Source organism: Zea mays, chromosome 9 (genome assembly GCF_902167145.1).
Source record: "Zea mays cultivar B73 chromosome 9, Zm-B73-REFERENCE-NAM-5.0, whole genome shotgun sequence".
In the NCBI taxonomy this organism is placed as follows: domain Eukaryota; kingdom Viridiplantae; phylum Streptophyta; class Magnoliopsida; order Poales; family Poaceae; genus Zea; species Zea mays.
In genome coordinates, this window is record NC_050104.1 from 78676650 (window position 1) to 78691042 (window position 14393).

The 14393-nt window shown below is 52.3% G+C and overlaps 1 protein-coding gene across 1 annotated transcript; it reads right to left on the minus strand.

The window, feature by feature from the left end:
• Positions 1–9699: 9699 nt before the first annotated feature.
• LOC103638577 (receptor-like protein kinase HSL1) lies at positions 9700–13480 on the minus strand. The gene is made up of 2 exons (XM_008661452.2): positions 10677–13480; positions 9700–10583 (listed from the first exon to the last, which is right to left on the minus strand). Exons 1-2 carry the CDS (start codon positions 13336–13338, stop codon positions 10102–10104), a joined length of 3144 nt encoding a protein of 1047 aa, XP_008659674.1. The 5' UTR covers positions 13339–13480; the 3' UTR covers positions 9700–10101.
• Positions 13481–14393: the final 913 nt, after the last annotated feature.

Consider the following 14393-nt stretch of genomic DNA (forward strand, 5'->3'; position numbering starts at 1 on the left):
GCGAGTTGCTGGAATCTCGGTACAATCTGTCCAAGTTGTCGCGAGAAGCAGCAAGGATGCGTTTTTCTTCCTACAAGCAAAAATCAACTCATTCAGAATCCAAGAGCATGATAAGGCGAATCACGGGTTCGTAAGCTACCTTCTCAGAGTCAAGCTGAGCATGAAGAGAAGAACTCAGAGCGTTGGCATCATCCAAAGCCGCAGAGACCTGACTCAACTCGATCTGACTTTGAGAATACTTCTCCTCGAAGTCAGCGCATCGTCGAGCCATTTCAGCTTGATCTTGGGAATGTTTTTCTTCAAGAACTGTGATCTGCCGAGTCATCCCTATCAAGAGGTATTCAAACAAAAGGAGGTCAGAAGGTAAAACAATCCACGGACAAGAACAAAGAAGAAGAAGAAAGGACACTTACCAGCATTAGTTGCCTCCAACTCAGATACACGACCCCGAAGCAACACCGGATTCCAACGCTCAAGAGATGAAGCCACCTCCGGGACGGAAGCACCCTGCGACTTCAGCTGGCCGACCATTCCATCCACCAAAGCCTGATAAGAAGAGCGGATGAACATAATGGCAACAATTCATGCAACATAAAGATCAAACTAAAGCACAGCACAGCACCTGGAGGTTGGAAAAAAGCGAAGGGATCCCCAAGTCAGGAGAAATCAGCTGATGACCAGGTGCCAGACCACCACCCGAAGCAGCTTGCAGCAGACCAGCAGGAACGAGCTCAGTACATTCAGCAGAGCCTAACGCCAGACCAGTGGGGATGCTGCCCTCTAAAGCGACCCCCTGATCCGGAGTTTGAGCCACCACCATGCCGCCAGAGTGTGGAGGTGAACCCACATGAACATCCATGGAAGTGCAGGAAGGAGACCTCGTTCGGACACCCTCGGGGGCTGGGTCAAGGTTGGCACTGCCCACTCGAGCCGGGTCATCCCCGGCAACACCCTCGGGGGCTGGGTAGTGGCCTACGCTCCTCACCCGAGCTGAGTCCTCCCCGGCGACATCCTCGGGGGCTGGGCACGTGTCAGCACCATTCAAGGGATCCAAGCTCTCTGCCATGACCACCTCTAAGGTTGACGGGCCTTCAGCTACTTCCATGGGATCAGGACGATCCAAGTCATCATCCCGACCCTCGAGATCATGCTCTAAGGTCGACGAGGCACGAGATGACCTCAACCCAGCATCTGGCACGGCTGCACAAGTTTCTGTTGCATCAACATCTGCAGGTTCCGACAACAAGTTCTCAGGGACCATATCCTCTAGAGCTTGATCAAAATTTGCCATGGACAGTTCTTGCAGACCAATAAGGGCAGACAAGGCAGGAGAAGGAACCCCACTACTTCCACCGCTAGCGGCGAACTGCCGACTGTTTTTCCGAGTTAATGGAGTTTCATTTTCTTCCTCCTCATCGTCCACAGTAACAACACAAACAGCATCCTCATTGGGGTCAGCAGCAGGCGGAGCACACCCATTGGGATCAATGTCAGCAAGGCCCGTTGCAGTCATTTCTTCGGCAGCAGGGGCCAAGGTACTGGCATCCTCGTCAAAGCTGGACACTCGCCGGAGGCGTCTTCTTTTCTTCTTCTGCTCATCAGCAGAAGGCTCGGGCTGACTGGTTCGGCTAGGGCGCCTCGGGCGAGTACTGACAGGTTTCGAGACATCCAAGGTCGCATCAACCTCTGGAAGGGGCACCACTGCCAATGTACCATCAGGAGCAGCATCAGATGAATCCTCAGCTAGCAGATCGAGCATGTCATTTATGTCTGCATCACTAGGGTTCAGGGGCACTTCAAAATAAATCTGCCGTTCATCATCAGGTATCTCCCCGAGCGAAGCAACTAAGGAACGGACCTCTTCAGCAGAGGGTCGCACTCTAAGACCCAAATTGCTATCTGTCACGGGCGGATTGGACACAAAAAGGGTGAAAGCTTTGGGAGAAGGTAGGTTCCAAGCCGAGTATGCCACTGGAGCACCAACGTTTGAAACTTTACCCCTGAGGATCATTTCGAGTCGGCTTACCAAATCAACAGAAGGAATTCTCCTATTGGTAACTCGGGTTGAGTCGGCCAGCCCTCGGTAAAGATACGCCGGATAGGCCCTGTCTTTCAGCGGCTGAATGTTTTTGAAAACAAAATCTGTGACCACAGCTTCGGCAGTCAGACCTCTCTCTTTCAGTAATCCAACCTCAGTAAGCAACACGCCCGCCTCGGCCACTTCTTGGTCAGTGGGAGACTCAGTCCAACTCGGAGTACGAACGTCTGGCTGTCTTCCTGAGCGGGAAGGGAGAGAATTTCCATAATTATCCATTATAAACCACTCCAGACGCCAACCTTTAATGCTGTCTTTGAGGGGTATCTCGAGATACTCGGTCTTCCGCCCACGGCGCATCTCTAAACTGGCACCTCCGACCAACTGATGTTGCCCCCCGGCCATCCCAGGACGGCAGTGATACAGATACTTCCATAAACCAAAATGCGGCAGCACGCCGAGATAAGCTTCGCAAAGGTGAACGAAAATAGAGATTTGGAGAATGGAATTAGGGTTCAAATGAGTCAGGTTGATGCGATAAAAATCAAGGAGGCCACGAAAAAAGGAGATATGGGAAGGCCGAGGCCGCGAAGAAGGAAAGGAGTGTAAACCACTGACTCGTGGGTATCTTCGGTTGGGACAGTAGTCCCGTGGCAAGCCCGCCAAGAACAGAGTTCCCGTGGAGGGAGAACCCCGATGGAGACAAGGCGGAGAAGCTCAGCTTCAGAAATTACAGACATATGGTTACCTGCGAAGGGTAACTGACTGTTGGGGTCGATGGCGGGGATCACTGCGGCAGACGAGTTCGCAGTCTTCCTCTTGGGCGCCATCTTGCTTCTCGCTGGCGAAACAGAGTAGGAGGCGAGTGGCAGAGAAGATTCAGATGCGGAAATGCAAGAACTAGGGCACGGAAAGCAAAGGCGGCTAAAAGCGCGACTCTTAAGGGATATTCTTGAGCCAGATACCCTTTCAAAAAGTGCCCAGTCATCACCCGGCGGTCATCTCCGAAATCCCAGCATGCCACGTGGATATCCGACAGTTATTTCCAAGAAAGCCAACGTGCCACCTCATCACTCGGTTATTTTCCTCAAAGTAACTTGAGAAGCTGGCTATCACTCGGCGTTGCCTCTAAAACGCCGACCACGTGTTCAATCGCTCGGCATTACTTCTAAAATGCCGACGCCGACCTTCAAATACTCGGCGCTGCCTCTAAAACGCCGACCACGTGCTCAATCGCTCGGCATTACTTCTAAAATGCCGACGCCGACCTTCAATTACTCGGCGCTGCCTCTAAAACGCCGACCACGTGCTCAATCGCTCGGCATTACTTCTAAAATGCCGACGCCGACCTTCAATCACTCGGCGCTGCCTCTAAAACGCCGACCACGTGCTCAATCGCTCGGCATTACTTCTAAAATGCCGACGCCGACCTTCAATTACTCGGCGCTGTCTCTAAAACGCCGACCACGTGCTCAATCGCTCGGCATTACTTCTAAAATGCCGACGCCGACCTTCAATCACTCGGCGCTGCCTCTAAAACGCCAACCACGTGCTCAATCGCTCGGCATTACTTCTAAAAATGCCGACGCCGACCTTCAATCACTGGCGTTGCCTCTAAAACGCCGACCACGCGTTCAATCGCTCGGCATTACTTCTAAAAATGCCGACGCCGACCTTCAATCACTCGGCGTTGTTTCTAAAACGCCGGCCCGGTATTCTGTTGCTCGGCATTACTTCTAAAATGCCGATACCGACCTTCTATCATTCGGCATTGCCTCTAAAACGCTGGTCTTGTATTCGATTGCTTGGTGTTACTTCTAAAACGCTGATGTCAACCTTCACAATCGCTCGGCGTTATTTCTACTATGTCAAAAGAATCAGTTCAACATTCAAGAAAAGCAATGACAAGTCATCGAAAAGGGGGGATCAACGACAGTTCTTCATTAAAGGGAAGTTAACAAGTTTACAAACCAACTCTTCACGAGTTGGTACTTCCCTACTTCTACTCTACATTACTACTACTACTAAACTACACTATACTACTCTACATTATTACTACTACTAAACTACACTAATTACTACTACATTATTCTAGCTATACTAAACTATACTAACATCTAAGAAGACCAGTGGCGTCTAGCCACTGGCCCTGCCCCTGCCGCCGCCGCCGCCCTTGGTGCTGCCCCTGCTGCTGCCGCCCTTGGTGCTGCCCTTGCTGCTGTCGCCCTTGGCGCTGCCCCTGCTGCCGTCGCCGCCGCCCCTGCCACTGCTGCTGCCGTCACCGTCGCCGCCGTCGTCGTCGTCGTCGTCGTCGTCGTCGTCCTCATCCTCGTCGCCGCCGTCCGAGTCCTCCTCATCCGAGGAGTACTCCGACTCATCCGAGCCCTCGAGCCCGGAGCGCTCGACGGCCCGGATGTACGTCCAGACCTCCGCGGCTATCCCCTGGGAGTCGTCCGAATCATCGGACGACGCCGGGGGAGAGACGGGAGCCGGAGACCCCTCGGACTCGGAGGAGAACTCCTCCTCCGAGTATTCCGAGTCACCGAAATCCTCCGATGGAGGAGTCGGCTCGCGCTTGCGCTTGTTGTTCTTGCCCATGGTGGAAGCAGACAGAAGGGAGGAAAAGAAGGCAGTAAGGAGCAGCGAAGAGATGTGAAGAAACCAGAGAAGCAAAGGGGTTATTTATAGAAGGGAAAGGCAACCGCTCACTTCTAACCGCGGTCACTGAACAGTCGCAAGGCATTCAATAAGCACTTCCACCCATCTGAAGACACGTCAGACGGCGGACGCCGTTTCATGCAACACTACACCCATTGGGACTCCAGTCAACAGCGCAAAGGATATGATTACACTAGCCGTCCCATCGCATTACTACTCAGAGGCAACCGGCTAAAACACTCAGCGTACCAAGCCGTCCCTTGCCCACACCCATTGGGGGGGGACGCCCAGGAATTATCAGTATATTTTTCAAAACGGTCACATCCGTGCAGGGCATGCAGTGAATACCTCAAGACAAAAGTGAGATATCAGTAAGGATCAGAGGAAAGCCAAATATAGCCAGCAAAGTACAAGATATGACCGACAGAAGCGACGTGAAGTCTAGACAGAGAACGTCCGTCAAACGTCCAATCAATCGCAGAAGCAAATAAATTGCACTACCTAGCAAGATATGGATGGATTGCAAACTCGGCTGCTAAAGACAAAGTATACGCTGACCTTTGCAGCAAAATATTGATGACATAATGCTGACCTCAAAAGCATAATGCAAAATAGCCTCATGTCAGTTTCCACAAGCGAAAGGAAGACCTTCGAATGGATTATCCTTAAAAAATCCATTTGAAGGTCGGGGGCTACACCCATTGGGTGCACCTCCGGTGCATCCCATGGAATATTATTCTAAACCGATATAGCGCCGACTTCTAAGGCGTAGAGCAAGATTGAAAAGACTAAATCCTCAACCGAGATGCAGGAGCGCGAATGGAGGTAACCTTTGGAAGAAGACCTTTGAGTAGATTATCTTCTAAAATCTACTCAAAGGTCGGGGGCTACACCCATTGGGTGCACCTCCGGTGCACCCAATGAAGTCCAGAGTCTTACAATCCAAAATGCCGACCTCTAAGGCACAAGCACAAAACCAAACTTTGGTCGGACGAGTGATCAGAGCCAGAGAAGACAGCAGGAAGTCATTTTTTGGACCTTGGATCTTTGAGTTGATTACCTCCAAATCAACCCAAAGATCGGGGGCTTGTGGGGGATAGATATCCCCTGGGTCCACTAAAGAAGTAAAAGGCCTCACGAAAGGCCCAAGGGCCCGATAATTCGTAAGGTCATTCTTTCGTGGGCCTAGGGAAAGACAACCAACAAAGAAGACGTGAGACCGATTAGTGCAAACCCAGGCGGCCCACAACGTCGGACGAATGAATCGCAACAGAGACCCGACTTTCCCGCGCTGAAGCCCCTATGCAACAGAGCCATGCGAGGATAAGTCGGCGAGGGTTACGTAGGGATAAACTCAAGAGGTTCACTATCTTTTAGCTACTTGTTGTTATCGTATCACATGTACTGCTCCACGGCCGAGTATATAAGGCCTAGGGGGCATCCCTTCAGAATGATCGACCCTGTTCTACTTAGCCACCCACATAAACTCTCTGCGCCCTCTATCCAGAGAACCCTCTTGTAACCACGCTCGTATACTCACCAGGACGTAGGGTGTTACGCACTTCTAAGCGGCCCGAACCTGAAAACCTTGTCCATTGTCCCTCGTGCGACCGACACGAACCATTTTGCTACAGTCGTTGACACCGTCCTACTCCTAAAAACACCTTGAGGGGCAACCCCGGGTGTGCGGTCGGACCCAAAACACCGACAGTACCCACGACCCGGTACTCGATGGTTATTTACTACATTAGGGTGTGTATATGGGCTAAATATTATACCCATGGGTCTATTATTGGGCAAAAACCTTCACACAATGGGTAAACGTGTATTAGAACGTTCTGCCCTCACCCACACCCATTAACCCGTGGGTATAAAATACCCAGTATAAACTTAGACAAAAAAACATAAACTTGAGCACTTGGCCTACCCAAAACAAATGAAACCCTATCTATATAATCTCTTTCTACTCTAGAAGTCCACAGACTATTGTACTCCTGCTCATCCTCATCGCAACCTCGTCCAATCAACTGTGTAAGTATAGTTTCCGAGCATATTCTATAGTTTTGTCTTGTGCAACTATGTAATTAGACATTATTTCTACAAATCTGAGCACAATCCTAGCCATGCAGTTTGATTTTTGCAACCTCGTGTGTCTATATATAATTTTAGAAATCAAATGGTGTGAAGCTTAATTATGGCACATGCTTTATTTAAATTTGATGTTTAGTAGCTAGTATTTTTTATAGTTCACTATATTTGTTGAATGATGCTTATTGCATATGATATATCATATATGTCTAATCTTTGTGGGTATGGGTCATTGGCGGGTGACCATACCCACATGGGTATGGGTATGTGGGTAAATCCATACCCACCAGTGAATATGGGTGACCTAACGAGGTTATTTTTTTGTCGTGGGTATGGGTATGTGATAGTAATACCCGATTGATATTTATCCGTTGCCATCTCTAGCCTGGGTGTAAAAACAAGGTCCCTAGACGGCGGGATAAGGTTTTGCAAAATATAGGGGTCATTCTGAAAATTTATGGACTTGAATTAAACGTTTTCTAAACTAACCTGGGCTATGGGTTTATTTCCCAATACTCTGAGGACTCTTAAACAATTTTGCCTCCACTAAAGGTGTACGCTCACATCTGAACTGTAGGATCTCAGACCCACGGTGTGGATTAGATCCAACCCCTTCCCGAACTGGTACAAGCTTGAAGCCACATGATCCGAAATCTGGGGTTCGGATTTATTACGAACCGATATATTCTTTCCCGCACGATTACAGATCAACGCCTCGTATCAAAAATGGCAAAGTGTCCCTCAGTGTAATCCCAACCGTTCACCACTCGATCAACGGCTGGCATTCACATTCCCGCCGCCCGGCTCCGCGCACGGCATCCAGGCAAGGTGGCGCACGCGAGAATGGCGGTGGCTCGCTGGCGCCCTAGCGAATCCCTCCCACTAAGACAGTAAGACCTGATGCACCCAGAGAAACGTGCTAAACATAGATGACTAGCTAGCGAACTCGGGTATGCCAGACTTGCCGCTACCAGGTAGTGGCAATGCTCTGGCGATGGCGCGTGGTGGCTCCATTGCGATGTCCGGTTCTGACGAAGAATTCCCTTTCCTCTTTCCATCAATTATGCCTGACGAGGTGCCGTCTCGCACCAGCGTGCTTTGACGAAGAGCCCCGACCAATCCTCCAAGATTGGGAGTCGGTGAGGGACGGGTCCCAGGTGTGGTGGCTCGATCGGCATCGAAAGAGGGTGATTCCCGAGCGCAATCATCCGTTTTGTCCGGTGAGGCACCAGGGCCGGCACCCGAGGCACCAGCGTCGATGTTTCGGGGTTTGCCCCGCTGCGGCTCTCTCTCTCTCCGCATGCTTGGTAATGGTGGCGAGGCCCTCGGCGTTTGATCAATCTATCGTATTCGCAACTACATTTATACTCTTGGGGTGGGCCGTTAAAATATGATCGATAACAAATCCCAGGAATCCCCGACTGATACGGTGAGTTCGTTCACCGATTTCCCGGATCAGAGTCCGACCGGCTTTGAGCTAGGAGGCGGTGCTGACAACTAGGCCCCACTAGTCGGTGATCAAGTGTGTGTGGGTGTCCCTGTCGGGTGGGTCCTGCGGCCATGGGTGATAGCATCTTCTCCCGTGTGCGTGGGTAGGGAACGCCGCATGGGCGTGAGCTGGCAGTCATCTGTGTGTACGGGAGAGGTGGGACGCTGAGTTGTGGGTCCCACCTGCCAGCGCAAATCGAATGGCTTGTGTGGGTGATTTTAACTCGCACCGGTGCAGTGGTGACGAGCCGCACGCCCGCACCCGGGCCCAATTGGTCGAGCAAATAGGTTTGTTGTTTTCTTCTTCAATTCTCCACTTCCAAATTCAAATCTGAATTCAAGTTCTAAATACCAAATAAATGCAAACTCAACTCCAGCATGATGCATATATTATTTATTCATTTATTTAGGCAAATGCAACACACACATAATTCATCTCAAGGACATATTTTAAATGCGTGGCTAGTTTAAAGGTATATTCAAAATAAATTATTTACTTTAGGAGAAAGTAAAGTGTAAACTTCATGAAGGATTACTTTAATTTAAATATTTTTAAAAGAGAGTTTTAATTATATAATAATGAAGAGAATAAAAAGATTGAAAGTCTTTTTTTAATTATTGTTCCAACTTTTAGTTTTAAGTTTTAGATCTAGGTTTTGAATACCAGCTCTTAATATTATTTATTATTTACTTTAGCTTAGTTGGTAAAGTACCCTGTTTGGTTCCAGTGACTAAACCGAACTAAAGAGCATTATTTGCTGTGAATAATGACTGTTTTACCTATATTAATTAATAGATGTTTGCTATAAGAAGAAAGTTGAGAGGACAAATAAGATAAAAATACTAATTTAGTTTCAAAGAAAAAAAATTTAGTCACCTCATTTTAGTCACCATGTTTATTTCTTTAGGGATTAAAAGTGACTAAAATTTAGTCACTAAACTTTAGTTACCCTTAACCAAACGGGGCTTTAGTGGGAAAACATGGGAGATACACAGATCTAGGAGCACGAGTTCGGATTTGGAAGAAACCTTGCAGCCTTCGGTGTTGCAATCGAATATATGTCGCTCTCCGACGAAGTGGTGCGGCGCCTCTTGCGGCGACGACGAGTGGACTTCGGCCTGGGACAGGATCCTTCGCTCACCGCCGGCAGTCGCTTCCCGTCCCCATTCACCTGCTCCAGGGAAACCGGCGGCGGCGGAGGAGACGCCAGGTTGGGCGCTCTCGCGGCGAGGGGAGAGGCCGTGGCCGTTGCAAGGAATGAATGCAGGAGGAAAAGAGAGATTACAGAAGAATACGCTTCGTTTTGCGCAGCCTCCTCATTTTGGCGCCCGCGTCCGACCACGAAAATTGCGCGTCCGGGACGCTTTGCGCGACCTGCTGGAGTAAGCCCTGACACATTCTTTCAGCCTGCAGTACGAAGCACAGACAATTGCAGATAAGCGACCCACTCATGACCCATTGGCATTTCCTGAGATTTTGTGGTCTTCAGTTTTCTGAAACCCAAAAGTGCCCAAAACTGGCACTTGTTATTACACGCAGTATTGACACTTGCTAAGTGCGATCGCGATCCAACACCTCCAAGAACCTCCTTCTTGTGTGATTGGAGATTGCTAAGTGCGATCGCGATCCAACACCTCCAAGAACCTCCAACAGCCTTACCTCTTCGTTCATTCATCTATATACTACACTTGGTTGTTTGTTCTTGCGCTCATGCCGGATCGGCCATCTTCAGGCGCCTGCTCCGCAGAGGCCGGCCTCCGGCGCCTCTACGAAATTCCTCCATGGATGAGCTTGCAGCAGGAGGCCAGTAGCTGTATACTGTCCGAACCGACTACACCACGTGCACAACGAAGTTGCCGCTGTCCTCCTCGTCGTCGTCGTTCCACCGTCCGGAGTCAGACATGCTCCGTCGCCGGCTGCCTTTCTTCCTCGACTCGAGGAGCGGCGTGCCGCCGCCTCCGCCGCCCTGGTAGCTCGCCTGGCACGCCTCTGCCTCAGCGGCGATCTGTTCGCACCTGATGAGCTGGTGCAGGACCTCTTTCATCGACGGCCGCGTCAGCGGGTTCTCCCCCGTGCAGATCACGCCGAGGGTGAACACCCACAGGATATCTTGCATGTAGGCCGGCTCCCGGATGGCTTCGTCGACGACGTCGTCGAGTAGCGGGCCTCTTTGGTACCGCCGCCATGCCCATTCTGCCAGGCACAGGTCCGCGCCGCTGTCGTTTGCGACCTTGCCGGTTGTAAGTTCTAGCAGGACGACGCCGAAGCTGTAGACGTCCACCTTCTCGCTTACCTTCGGCCTGTACCCATATTCTGCAGAGTTCGTTGCCACAGATCAATCGGCTGCAAATTCTCACGGATTGAATTAAAATGACTGGCAATTGCGGTCCTGAGTTTCTTTCTAACCTGGAGCCATGTACCCGAATGTCCCGCCGATGGCTGACACTGACTGGGGCTCGCCGGACTTGACGAGAATCCGGGCGAGCCCAAAGTCGGCGATCTTGGCCTGGAAGTCCGGGTCCAGCAGGATGTTGCTGGACTTGACGTCGCGGTGCACGATCGGGGGAGCGCAGTCGTGGTGCATGTAGCTGAGCCCCTTGGCCGCGTCGACGGCGATGGCGAGCCTGGTCGGCCAGTCCAGCGGCGCGGGCGCGCCCTCCCGGTCTCGGTGGTGCAGCCACCGGTCCAGGCTGCCGTTCTCCATGTACTCGTACACCAGCAACTTGGCTTCCTGACTCGAGATGCAGCAGAGCAGCTTCACGATGTTGTTGTGCCTGATGTTGCCCAGCACTTTCACCTCCGATTCGAACTCCTTGTCCAGCTTCTCGTCGACCTTCCTTGAGTTCCATATCCTCTTGACGGCGACCATCCTGCCGTCGCCGCCGATGCCGCGCTCCTCGCTGTGGCTGGCATTACCGTTGCCGAGATGGATCCGGTACACCTTTCCGGACCCGCCGCTGCCGATCACGTTCTCCTCGCGGATGTTGCTGAGCACGTCCGATTCAGAGAAGTTGAGCTGCGTGAACGCCGTCATCTTCCAGTCCGTCACCTCCTGGCTCTCCTTCCGGCGCCGGAACAGCAGCCAGGCAATGCCGATGCTGCCGACGAGGACGATGGCAGCGAGCATCGCGAAGAGGATGATCAGGCCCTTGGAAAGCTCGTCGTGGCACCCTCGGCATCCGGCTGGACACATTGGGAGGTTCGTGCCTGAGTCCGCCCTGGCGCAGAGCCGGTTGCCGAGGAAGCTCTGGTCGTAGGCTGCACTCTGCAGCTGCGCCGGCACCTCGCCGGTGAGCTGGTTTGATGACAAGTTAAGCAAGTTGAACACGTTGCTTACGTCTGACGGGATGTTGCCGGTGATCTCATTGTCGGACAGGTCAAGCATCGTCAGTGCTGGGAGAAGCCCGATGCTCCCAGGAGGTATGGCACTGGACAGCCGGTTGCCTCTCATGTCGAGTGAATTCAGTTTCTGCAGCAGCTTGATCGATGTTGGGATGGAGCCAGAGATCTGGTTGCCGGGCACTGACAAATCAGTAAGGTTGGCGAGCTTGCTCATGTCAGGCGGCAACTCGCCGCCCAGCCGGTTGTTCTCCGCATGGAGCACCTTGAGCGCTGGTGCAGAGGCCGGGAAGGAGCCGGAGAACCTGTTGTTGCCTATCTCAATCCGTGCCATTTTGGGGGATATCTGGGCCGGCAGGGTGCCGGTGAAACTGTTGTTCTGGACCATCACCAAGGTCAGATTCGGGAACGACCATATCTTCTCCGGGAAGTCGCCTGAGAAGTTGTTGTTGTGGAGCATCAGGTTGTTTATAGTGATGCAGTCCCCGAGTTCCGCGGGGAGCTCGCCTGAGAAGCTGTTGTTGAAGGCGACGATGTCGAAGAGCTTCCCGTTGGCGCAGAGCGACTCTCGCAGCGGGCCGGAGAGGTTGTTGATGGATACCTCGAGGTTGCCCAACGGCGAGTGCTTGCCCAGCTCCGGCGGGAGCTCTCCGGACAGCTGGTTTTGGAACAAGCGGATATCCTTGAGCTGTGGTAGCAGCCCGATGCTTGCCGGGATGGTGCCGCTGAGCTGGTTGTTGTACAGAAACAGTATTGTGAGGTTCTTGAGATTGCCGAAATCTTCAGGTATATCTCCGGTGAGCTGATTCGTTGACAAATCGATCTGGAGCAAGTTCAACGCCGTCACGCTGCGCGTGAGCTCGCCAGAGAGGGCATTGTCGAACAGGTAGATGTACTGGAGCTTCTGATGCTGCCATACCCATGCCGGGATGGATCCGGTGAGTTGGTTGGAAGCCATGCTAAATAGAGTAAGCTCTTTGAGGCTAGAGAAGGCCTCTGGGATCTCTCCGGTGAGGTTCATGCCACCCATCCAGAGATATGTCAGGTTGGTCAGCTTGGAGAACTCAGTGGGCACCGGCGCCGGCGCGAACTCGTTGTCGGCCAGCGTGAGCATCTGGAGACCGGTGAGCTTGCTTATCTCGGCCGCAGGGTACGCGCCCGTGAAGCTGTTGGTGTCGAGCAGCAGGGACCTGAGCGCCGGGAACCCTCCCACCGCGGGCGGCACCTCTCCGGCGAAGCTGTTGGTGGAGAGGTTGAGGTGCTCCATCGCCGGCGAGAGGCGGTCGATGTCGAGCGGGAGGGGCCCCGAGAACTGGTTGTTGGAGAGGTCCAGGAAAGTGAGCCCCGCGCAGGCGTACAGCGCGGCGCCGGGGAAGTCGCCGGTGAGGTTGTCGTAGGAGAGGTCGAGGTGGGTGAGACTCTTGAGCGCGCACACCGATGCAGGGACGGAGCCGGTGAGTTTCATGCTGGACAAGGTAAGCCCGCTTACGACCCCGCCGCCGCCAGTGGCGCACGTGACGCCAGTCCAATTGCAGTGGTTGGGAGCGGCGGGGTCCCAGGTCTTGAGCTGCGGGGGGCTGCCCCAGTCCTTTTTGACGGCGAGCAGCGTGTCGCGGTCGCTGGTACTGGCGGCGGCGGCGGGCTGGGAGCGGCCCTCGCCGGCGAGGAGGAAGAGGAGCAGGACGAGCAGCAGGTGAAAGGGGTGGCAGCAGGTGGTGGGGCCAGACATTTTCTCTCTTTCTTTTTCTTGGAGGCTTCTTCGGCTGTGCTGTGATGCGAGGAAGTGAGGTGAGCCGCCGAGAAGCTGAAATCAGGAGTAGAGTAGAGGACAGGGAAGAGACGGGAGTGAAGTCCGCGGGAGTGACGGCTGGTGCGCGAGTGCGTGCGCGGCTGTTATACGTGTGAAAAGGGTGCCACGAGTAGTTAGTCAGCGTCAACAGTGTCGGCCTACTGTTCAGTGGTCCAGCGAAGCATAATTAGTGGCGCTGCGCACTCAGGCTATGTTCGGTTGGGCCGGGATTGGCCGGGATCAAGCCCCAACCCCCGTGGATCACCCCGACGCGGACTCAATCCCGGCCCATGGTGAAAATCGCGTTCGTTTCACCCACGCAGGGGTCCTGTCCCGACCTGTTCTCGGCGAAATCTCTCACCCCGTCCTGGGATTTGTCCCACGAGTGAAAAGGCGTGGAACGGATCCCCAACAGGGATTGAGTGAGAGCCCAGGGATCAACTCATTCCCCGGGTGGATTTAATCATCTTGGGGATTGGACCCCCGGTAACCGAACATAGCCTCAGGGTGATGGATGCTAATCAAGTTTGTTCTGTCTGTCTCCTCTGTTAGAATCCATATCTTGTAGTCATAGCTCCTACCTCGTTTAGTGTAATTCATAGTACAAAAATAACTGAGTACAAGTAAGCTAATCTCATTGACCCCGTAGTTTGTACTCCAGGTGCCTTTTCTTTTCGTGCCTTCGGGCTTGAGAGAGAGCGTTGATGACTATGGGCACCTAGGCATCGGTAACTATGCAAGTCACATGGCCACTTTGTGTAACACCTCTGGTGCTACTGGCACTGAAACTTGAGCATAACATCATGTGTATTGACATGTCATGTTGTTTGTTACACTTAGAATGCATTCACTAGGTTAAATTTCAAAATAAGTTGTGATGACTTGACTTAAGGTATACTTAATGCTAAGGTAGCGTACTTAACCATGTAAATAGGGCCTATGGATTAAAGTGAAACCAAAATGAGTAAGAATCTCATAAGCTATGAGAAATGTTC